The sequence below is a fragment of the Cibotium barometz genome, chromosome 20, assembly GCF_041138505.1.
Source record: "Cibotium barometz isolate CiBa-2024 chromosome 20, ASM4113850v1, whole genome shotgun sequence".
In the NCBI taxonomy this organism is placed as follows: Eukaryota; Viridiplantae; Streptophyta; class Polypodiopsida; order Cyatheales; family Cibotiaceae; genus Cibotium; species Cibotium barometz.
The window spans coordinates 55,795,785-55,806,385 of NC_141065.1; the positions used below are offsets into that span (position 1 = coordinate 55,795,785).

General features: G+C 44.7%; 1 protein-coding gene across 2 annotated transcripts; it reads left to right on the forward strand.

Moving 5' to 3' along the window:
* The first annotated feature begins 432 nt into the window (after nucleotides 1-432).
* Nucleotides 433-3,587, forward strand: LOC147628058 (uncharacterized). Of its 2 annotated transcripts, XM_086815026.1 has the most exons (3): nucleotides 433-915; nucleotides 989-1,064; nucleotides 1,171-3,587. In XM_086815026.1, exon 3 carries the CDS (start codon nucleotides 1,411-1,413, stop codon nucleotides 3,412-3,414), a length of 2,004 nt encoding a protein of 667 aa, XP_086671152.1. In that variant the 5' UTR covers nucleotides 433-915; nucleotides 989-1,064; nucleotides 1,171-1,410; the 3' UTR covers nucleotides 3,415-3,587. The 2 variants fall into 2 exon arrangements, with proteins under 2 accessions (XP_086671152.1, XP_086671150.1); XM_086815024.1 differs by having other exon boundaries at nucleotides 433-1,064.
* Nucleotides 3,588-10,601: the final 7,014 nt, after the last annotated feature.

Here is a 10,601-nt window from a genome sequence, read left to right on the forward strand (position 1 = left end):
CCACAAAAAAAAGAAAGGCTAGACCAAGGATGGCTCCTTTTTTTGGAAAAAGCCACTTTCATTCTCAATTCTAGTTTCATCAATCCTTCAAGACAGACCGAAAAAAACATAGCAGCTAAAATTTCAAATTTTCCAAGTTGTGACTTGCTTTCTCTCTCTCTCATAAAAGGAGGCCCTCAGCCCCAGGACTTTGGCCTAGTGGTTTGAGTATTGGCCTCCAAACTAAGTCATGGGTTCAAATCCTGGATGGCTATGCATGTGGTGTGTGTGTGTGTGGTGGGGGGGGGGTGCTACAGGTCACCCCACGGGTCCTGGGCTGATGTGCCCCACGATGGGTGGGTGAGTGGAAAAAAATGAGAAACAAAACAAGGTGCAGGGGTGCACAACCGCACTACCCTTTACTATGAAGTTCGGAGCTTGTTAGCATCTACAAGTTGTACGCGCAACATAAGAAGACCATTGTAGCGTGACAGGCATGAGACATACACGTACCGATGCAATAGCCCAGCCCGCCCAGGCCCCTTTAGGGGCAGTGCTAAAAAAGGAGGCCGTCTCTTTTCTCTCTGTCCATAAAAGGAAGCCCTCTCTTTGCGTATCCTGACTGAAAGATGGAGGAAGTGCAAGTGTTTGTACATGCGTCGCGCGAGACAGCCACAGATCCGCTCATTCTTGCCAGCAGATCCACAGTGAAACGCGTGACCGTGGCGCACACAGTTGTTGCAGATGCGCTGCGCTTTCGCGCTTGGTTGATCGAGGGGCTTCCTGCCAACGATGTGTTGTTCCGTGCGTTAGGGTCGGTGCAGTGGCTTCCGGTCCAAGCCCTACAGGGGTGGCCGGGCCTGCCCGCAGACACGGCTTCTTTCAGCTTCGTGCACGCTGGCGTCGTTCATGCTCGTGCAGCGGAGGAATCGCAAGGTTTTTACTCTCTTCTGGTTGTTTCCTCATCGCCCGAAGTAGGTCTTTTATTGTTTCGTTCTGTGTATTACAGGCATAGAAGAGCATGAACCACCAGCGGTTCCTAGTCTTGCCAGAGGTGAGAAGTTTTCAGACTCCATTGAAGAAAGGTAAAGATTCCCTACTCTAGCTATCATTTCCCCTTCTTTTGGTCTTTCAGAAAGGGCATTCGAGCAGGAATACCGGAACCTGGACAATGTCCACACTTTGCATCAGGCTTTGACATACATATTGGAGGGGGAAGGTTATGCTCCAGTTGCCGGCCTCTTCCAGTCCAGTGGATGGGGGAAGACCAGGACGGTGTGTGAATTGTGGCGGCAAGGGGTATGGGTTGTGTATTGTTCGTTTGCATCTGGGAGTGGCTATCCCAGAAGCTCCTGGATTGCAGATTGGTTCTGTCAAGAAGCAAATCAGCGCCTCGGCAGGTCTCAGGACATACCAGGGCAGCTGGAGTGCATGAAATTCTTTTTGGCTTACTTCATTGCATGCCTTCAAGTGTTGTCGGGCATTGTCAGGAATGGAGAGGACACCCCACAAGGATTTGTGAAGAAGATGAGGAAACGTGGCCAGGTCTATTGGGAGAAAGTGCAAGTGCTTATGAAGCAACTTCTGGAAGAGATAGCACCCCGTCTCAAAGATGTGGCACTAAGCCAGGGTAAGGAGGAGCTTATATGGACCAGCTGGGAAAAGGAGGCTGTAATGATATTTCAAGCGAATTTCCCACATGATATTTTCACACAAGGCTCTAAGTTGCAGGTTTTATTTGTGTTTGATGAAGCTAGACATCTGGTGAGAAATCTTGATGACAAAAACTCCTTCCCTTCCATCAGAAGATCAACCCGTGCCATGCCACAATGTGGAGTTCTATCGCTGTTCATGGATACATCCTCTGAAATAACAAATTTTGCAGCTCCAGACTGGGCTGATCCATCTGACCGTATATCTGCCGGTAAATTTAGGCTAGCCCCTCCGATCTGGGCATGCTTCTCCACAGATGTCTTGGAGAAGGATTTGCAGCCGCTCTTCTCCACCAGTAGAATGTTCAGCAACATTGTTAGACCCGACTGGGTTGTGAGATATGGAAGGCCTTTGTGGTGGGCAACTTTCAGGTCTTATTTGCATACAGGGAAAGAACAGGATGAAAAAATGAGGGAGTCGGCCTTCAAGGAGGTGTACCAACTTGCCCGTGATAAGCTGCTGGGAGGTACTGGTAAATGGACTCAGTACATCACTGGTAGAAATGCCGTCATCCCAGAAGATGCTGCACTGGCTGTGTTAGGAGCCAGCATCGGGCTTGATGTTGATCCCCGTTCTAAACTAGCCTCAAAACTGGTGGCCAACAATCTCCTCACAGTCGTTTCTGTTTTGCCATCTTGCGAACTTGTGTGGACGGCATGGAGCATTGAGCCAGTAGTTGCAAAGGCTGCAGCTGAGGCCATGAGCTATCTGCACAGAGAGGGAAGGAGTCGAGAACTTTATGGTGCATTAGTGAATGGGCTTGCAGCTGGCTGGATTGATAGAGGATATACAGGGGAGCTTGTAGCTAGGATCATCCTGCTAAATGCCATGAGTGAAGCAGGTAAGGGTGCTGGCTGGTGCACTGTGGATGATTTCTGCAAGCACTTGGCTAGAGAGTCATTGTCGGAGCTGATTTGGAAAGGAAAGCAGGAGCTGACTGAGAAGGAAACACTGTTAACCAAAGCTCGATTGCATTTCAACTCATTTCACAGGATTTACAAGAAGACCTCTGATTTGACATTTGATGATGCTCTGAAGTGCTTTGAGCACCACTGTGCAGTTATATGTTGTGGGGGCGCATGGGGAGTCGATTTCTTGATCTTTGCCTTTACTGGTGGTGAGAATGAGGAGTTGACGATGGACAATCTAACGGTTATCTATTGTCAGGTGAAGTTGAACAAACAGGATGGCACAGACATATGTCTCGCCAAGATTTCTCCTCAATATGCAGGGTTTGCTGTGGCATTGAAGTTGCCATATCTGAGCTTGTATATGAATGTGATGGATAAAGGCAAGAAATCAAGGGCCTATCTGGTGGATTCAAAGAAGATTGAATCCTCTGTGAAGAAATATGCTTCAAGGCCCATCCAAGCTGCTCTGGAGGAGATTGAGAATGAAAGCAGTGAGCAGCCTGTGGATGATCCTATGGAGATTCTAGTAGATGAAGGGGAAGAAGTGAAAAAGAAGAGACCAGCTGTTCAGGCGTGGAAGGCTTGGCTCAAAGCGGACAGAGAGCTTCAAACTGCTATGGTTGTGAAGGGCTTGAATGCTTTTGACCTGAAGGCCAGCCTGCAGGATGAGCTTAAACAAGTTGTCATGGCTTCCAGAACTCCATTTTTCCATGACGGCAAGAATGACCTTCACACGAAGTTACTCGCTCTCCAAGAATCCAAGCTGCAAGAGATGTTCAAAATTGAAAATCTTCAGAATTATACGTTCTGAGAGAAGCCTCGGTATCTGTTGTTGATTGAAAGAGACTGGTGATGAACATTGTCACGACACCAACGGCTTTTGTAGTGTGGCTATATAACTCTACAGAGTGGTTGTAATCGAACAGGCACACAGGATCTGTAGCCTGCATATAGAAATGAATTTGGAATTTCATTCTAAATAAAGATATGTTCTAGGTATGTCTGGCACTTTCAAAAACAAGCTGAACGACAGAATTAGTAGTATCCTTTAGCCTGTAATTGAGTATAAGTATATGACACTGTCCAGAAGTAGGACATTTTCATTGCTTAATATTTTTCTTTAGACAGGTTGGATGTTGGCGATGCTTATGGTGGTAGCAATCACTAATACACCATGGGTGATGAGTGCGAAGAACCGTGTGGAGGGGACGGCGAGCTCAGAGGTATCAGTACATCTCATGAGTTTGAGTCATCTCTAGTGTGTTCATATAGCAGTCATAAAAGGGCATTTGCCGTGGTCATCATGACAGGTTGGAAGCGTGCTCATTCTTTTCCATAGTGACTTCTAGTTGCATTCATGTGAAAGACAAAAGCTCAGCAAGCTAATACATGCTTCTTGCTTTCTTGTATGGCCAGTTACAGTTGCATTTGCAAATTTGACTTTGTATGTGAGGGCCTGATATCATCTAATTAAACCTTCTGACAATCGCTGAAGTGACTGCATTACCTTCAGCTGCTCTTCCCACGCTGGGAACTGCGTTTAGCTTATTGACTGTAGCACAGACTATCTCGCTATGTATATGCAGGGATAGGTTGGGAGTATGCTAGGAGGATATAGACTTCCTTATGATCCACTAGGACCATGCGTAACAATTATTCTACCACATGCAACCATCTTCCCATTACAGTTTAGGAGGAGCTGATCAGCCAACCAAATGGAGATATAGACTGACATGACAAAGGTTCTGCGCACTGTTAACTTGGGGACCAGTTCTTTATGGTTTGATGTTTCCCAACGGGTTGTGAATTGCAATTGCATGCGTACAGTGGTTCAGATTGGGCTAGGGTTTTTGACACGAGTGGCAATTGTTTCTTACTGAGTCACTCATGTATCTTGGTTGAGCAAGAAGCAATCTACGGCCCTCTTGTGAGGCGAGTACAGGGCAGCTTTGATATCGTCGGTGAGTGTGTGTGGGTAAGGGTGTGTGAGTTCAAAACTCCAGCTTCGGCCCTTGCGGCACAAAAACGCAATACAAAAAAAAAGATATGGATCCGGTTGAGACTGGCCAAACAATAGCCCTGCAACTTCTCACTGCTCTTCTCCCCTGCTGCATCACCATGCTTGCTTTTCTGCCCCGCCCCCTCCGCCAATCGTTGTCTAAGATGACCATCCATTTCTCATATCCTTTCATGGAAAGAAATTCGAGGACCTCGACTTCCGCTTCACCTCATTTGAGTCTACTTGAAATGCTAATGGTACTGTGGATATGTCACCAAGTTGTAAATATTCGTACAGAGTCGACCTCTTATGTGATCATAATTAAAGAGTTCTTCATTTAATTTTTTAAGTTATGGTCAAAGACTTCTTTTAACTGGTCAAAGCAATGACTTCTTTTAATTGGTCCATGTTCTGCAGAGCTTCCTGGTAGACCTTGAAATGTAGCAACCAGATATCTTCATAGTGCAGGGTGAAAGCACGTTAACCCGCTACACTTTTTATGCTAGTTAGCAAAAGTAGTTTTAAAAATAGTAGCCCTGTTAAATTTTGAGCAAATCAAATCATAATTTGTCGGAGATTATATATCTAAATTGTTTGTTTCAAGAGCTTTCCAATGATACGTAGCATCATAGGAAATTTTGCAATGTGGGTCATCTTGGGATCTAATTTGCATATCCAAAAAGTATGCTAATTAGCATTGTCCATGGATATGCTTTTTTGTACACGTTAACATGCTTTCACCCAACACTATGGCTTGATATCGTGACATTTTATGTTCTCCCTCCCCCTTTTGATCTCCCGAAAAACTGTCAGCCACATGCTGTCTGGCACCTCTTTGTTGCTTAAGTCTCGTGGATTGACCCCTGTTAGACTCAATCCATATTCCTCGCAAAAGCCTTATTTTGTTACACAAAATCGCTTCGAAGGTGGAACTTCCACCCGTGGAGCACGCCACCTCGAGCTGCCTGGAGTAGCCATGCACTCGCAAAGGCTTTGAGGGTGGTGTTCGTTGTTGGTGGAGGGGGGGCAACAAGCCCAGTGGTGGAGAGGGCAGGAAGTGGAGAAGAAGTAGCAGCACAGAGGAGGTAGAGGATACGCAGGAGGATACGAGAGGCAGTCTTGGAAGTTGGAGTTGAGAGTACAGAGTACCTCCTATTTTTTGGATGATATTTTGAATATAAAGTTGTAAGTCACATGTCTATTATTGTGTGAAAAGAAGTGCAGCATGGTATAACAAGAGAGATTCTGTCATTCAAGCTAAAAATAAGTGCAATATTGTATAATTTAAAATATGCAAGACATACATAAAACATCTTCACATACAGAAGGACCGTGGCAAGAAGCCGATTCAACAATAAAAATCAATTCTTCACCATAAGTCGTATGAGGAAACGTGTAGTCAAAGAAATTTACATTGCATTCAAAAGACCGTAATAAAAAATAATGTCTTTATAGTAGATTTACAAAGCCTGGCTGATCATCACATAAATATTGTTGGCCCATCATAAGGTGCATAAACAAAAGGCTCCGATGAATCAGGGGGCCCTTGTGGCCCACATAAACCCACCAATCCATTCTCGCACTCACAAACAAACTTGAAAAAGCTCGTTAACCCAAAGAAACATGGAGATTGAGATGAGGTTGGATCTCGAGGATAAATGGAACCATCCAACCAAAGATCCACATTTTTCTTGCCTTCATTTCGAAGTTGAGCAATGAATGTATGACATGTTGGCAAAGACCAATCCCTCTTCACACATAGAGCATTCTCGGCATCCACTTGGAAGTGGATGTCTACCTTTCTCTCATTTTGATTCGAAACAATTGGCATTGTATTCTACACATAGTACTTGCATCAAACAATTTCATCTCGCAATGTAATGAAGAGGAAAAAATGACAATAAATCAAAACGTATCTTACTTTCCCATGAACAAAATCTACCAAAGTATTATCATTCATTGTACCACCAAATGTATTAAAAAAGTTATCTCATTATCCATGAAGAGAGGTTGATGTGGCACTAGAATGGAGTCGAAACAACCTTCCCTTGAAAGATGGATGGAAGGAGATTCATATTCAAGCACACACGTGTAAAATGCTTGAATATCAAGACCACTTCCATCTTCTTTCAAAAATGCTGCCCAAATATCTCCTCAAAGCTCGACGTGTGCTAAATCAATGTTTCATTGAATGCGCAACAGACTCAAAACTGAGGAGAGACACTCATAGAAATGGAAGGGGAGGTGGAGAAACACTCATTGAAATGGAAGGGGAGGCCGAGAGACACTCATTGAAATGGAAGGGAAAATGAAAAATAGGAGGGCTATTTTGGCTCAGAAATGGACAGAAAGGGTGAACGGGAGATAAACCCAAAAAGCTTCCCACTCAAAAGAACTAGGATTTGGACGGGAGGAAGTGTGAGGGCATCAAAAACTGAAGAAGAGGGAAGGGGACAATGTTAAGGACGGAAGAAAGGGGTTGTTGGATGTAAGGGTTCAGTTTCACTAGATGTGGTTGAGGTTTAGTTTAGATACAATTCAAATATTGAGCGTTAGCCGTTGTGAATAAAATATTGCACCATAGTGTCAGCCATTGGAATAAACTATTACACCACATGTCAGCCTTTAGAATATAATATGTACCACATTGTCAGTCTTTAGAATAAACTAATACACCACATGTTAGGCATTAGAATTAAAAATTGGGCATTTCAGAGTGTCCACAATCAAATATTATATTCAAAAGTATTCGCCTTTTGCTTACACGTCCCCACCACAAGGGATCTCTTACACGGCCCCTTTTTGAGTCCATATTTTTCCTAATGCTGGGCTCCACTCTTGTAACCACTTGGTGGGGGTACTTTGGTTTTGGGGATGGGAAGGGTTGAGCCGAATGGGGAAAGACGGTGTCTGACCCCTTTGGGGCTCAAGTTTCTCTTGCCATTCGCATACGATGTCTTGGGCCTCAATTAATCTCTTCTTCTCAACCACGAGGTCAAGATACTCACCAACCCCTTTCAGTGTTGATGGTCAAACTTCTCTTTCCGCCCTGGGTTGAGCTTGTCTATGTACGGGGAGATCGATGCGATTCCCCTCCGAGGATTTTCCACTAGATTGACGTGATGATATGGTGGCGGTATCCTCGTCGGATCCTTCTTGGATCACGACTGCATTCTTTCCCTTACCTAATCTTACTGGATTCTTTTTACTGTTAGATGTCTGGTTGTCGATATGAGTATGCTTAGCCTTAGAGATGTGGCCCTTGGCTGCTTCAGCTTGTGGTTTTTTTGACTTGGCTTGTAGCCGAGTCAACATGTTTAACGGTACACTTACGACCTACCCTCTTTGGATGCTCAATAGATTGAGATTTGTGATGATTGGCGATGCAGGTGATACCGTCTTTTTCAAGGGGCAATCCTTGAACATGTGCTCTATTCCGCACCCTGTGCATGTAGCGGTGGGTGGTGGAGGACTAGGTTGGACATGAGGTTGATGCCTGTTAGGACAATTTGCTATCTTGGGTGGTCCCATGTAGTGGAAACACTGCATCGGAGGGGGTGGTTGTCTGTGAGGACATTTCGACTGCCTATGGGGTCCTTAACATGTGTAGCATGCGAGCGGTGGTCGCCTAACCGTACTGTTGATATCTCTACCCCTAGGTTGGAATGCAGTGTTTTGAAACACTGGGACGGGTGCTCCCTCTTTCATGATGTAGCATAACGGCACCAACATCTCCTCTCCCTGGTCGTACTCGGATCCTTGGGAGTTCTGGCTAGTCAGGTCCCACTCTTGTGGCTCTTCAACAATTACTTGTTGAACTAGGGTTACCCTAGGTGGTGGGGGCTGAGGAGGCAAGACTGGGGGTGGGTTAGGTGAGTTTGCGAGGGCAAACATCCCTCTCGGTTGGCTGGCCATCTGAGGATTGGGAGGTGGTGCTGGCAAGGCAAGTTGTTGCCTTTGGGGATACCGCAACAAGGCGGGACTTTGAGCACTACGGCATTGCACTGTGTCGTGATTCCCCCACCTTACACAGTGGTGACAATCGAGTCTGTCTTGTAGGTGTGGGCATTCCGTTGATGAATGATTTTGCTTGCACATGACGCATGAGACTAGCTCTCTCCCGGGGTACAAGTGGGGATTGGATACCCCAGCTTGTGGTCGGTCTGCTTTGATCCTTGATGTTTTTAACGATGAAAGGCTCCATCTCCTCCCTCTCCATTGGCTCTAGGTCCTCCTTTTTAGGGAGGCTCTTAGAGCTTGAGGGCTTCGAGGATGCGACCGAGGCTGCATCGCTTTCTTCCTAGGACTCCTGCATGTTGTTGCTAAGGTGAATGGAAAGCTTGGAGAATAGCTCGAATGAGGTGGGTTTGTTTATGAGCAGGCTATCATGCAGCCGCCGTACACTCTGAATTCCCAAGATGAATCGAGGCAGTAACTGTGTGTCACTCAACCTCTCATGTTCTTCGCAGCGGGAATTGAGATGTTTTATCCTAGCAATGTAATCCCGCATGCTCTCTCCTTGGGTCTTCTTAACCTCATATAATTGCATGATCGGGCTCCATGTATGATCGCTTGGGAAAAACCCCAAAATAAAATCTTGGCATATTGCGGTAAAGGTGATCATATGGGCAGGCTAAGGGCTCTGAACCATCGTCCTTCCTTGCCTTCCATCGTTAAGCCCGAATGCACCTACCTTGGTTAGATCGTCAAGATCACCAAAGGTGGAGCATACTTGCTCGAATTGCTCTACGTGGAAGATCGGGTCGCTTTCGCCCGTAAACTTGCGCACAAGCTTTGCAACATTGTGTGGCCTCACCTTATATGTGGACTCTCTAGGTGGGTGGGGAGTTGCGGCAGCTGCTCCCCAACCTAAAGCTTCTGCACCCCTTCCCAGAGCCTTGGTGGGGGGTACGGATAGTAATGATGTGGAGGGGGGTAATACACTGGTGGGGGCCTATAGGGTGCCGCGAATCCTGGTTGGTTACACCCTTGAGGTGGCAATGCATCTCATGTTGCCAAGTGTCCATGAACTTTGGAGGGACTTATTAAAGGAGGCAGATGTTCCTTCAAATTCAAGCTGGATTTTCAATAACTCCGAAGGAGTTATTCCTAGTGTAAATTTTTTTAATTCCTCTCAAAGCATCCAAGAAAAAGAATCTCCTATTCTCCTTCAAACCTACGATTTTACTACGTTGTATACAAAGATAGAGCTAGAAGATCTGAAGTTTAGAATTAAAAAGCTAATGGCTGAAGTTTTAAAGCTTAGATTTGATAAAGATAGATGCAAAGTGCTAAAAGTTGAGAAAACAGCTTTATGTTTTGATTTCTTATGGCTAAATAATAAACATCATGACATTGATTCCAAAAAGAAAAGATACACAAAGGTTGTAAGTGTAGAAGATGTTTTCTCTTGGGTGGACTTTCTTTTAGATAATCTTTACATCGCTATAGGTGATTCTTTGTTTCAACAATTATAGGAATCCCTATGGGCACTAATTGTGCTATCTTTTTAGCGAACTTTTATCTCTTCACTTATGAATTCGAGTTTATGCAATGTCTTATTTCTGTCAATTCTTGCCCTATTATTTTACATAAGCTTAGCCAGGTTAGACGTTATATAGATGATCTATTTGTACTAGATGTTCCTGACTTTCAGGACTTCATGTACAAAGACGCTTGCGCTTTTGGAGAAAGAATCTATCCTCGTGACTCTTGTGAGCTTAATTGCACTTCAAGAGGAGATTCTTGTGCTTTCTTAGATCTTAGACTCTCTCAATCGGCCATAGGATTAGAGGTTGATATATATGATAAACGTCAACAACCTGAATATAGTGGTTTACACATTATAAAAATGCCTCATATTGACTCAAATGTTTCTATTTTGGCAAAATATGGAGTCATTTCTTCCCAATTCCATAGATTCTCCTGCCTTTGTACTTCTAAGGAATCTTTTATCACTCAATGCAGTAATTTGATCACTTTGCTAATACACATGGGGT

What these genes read in the sequence shown, in the direction of transcription:
- LOC147628058 (XM_086815024.1), top strand. Translation starts at nt 1,411, where the DNA reads ATGAAATTCTTTTTGGCTTACTTCATTGCATGCCTTCAAGTGTTGTCG.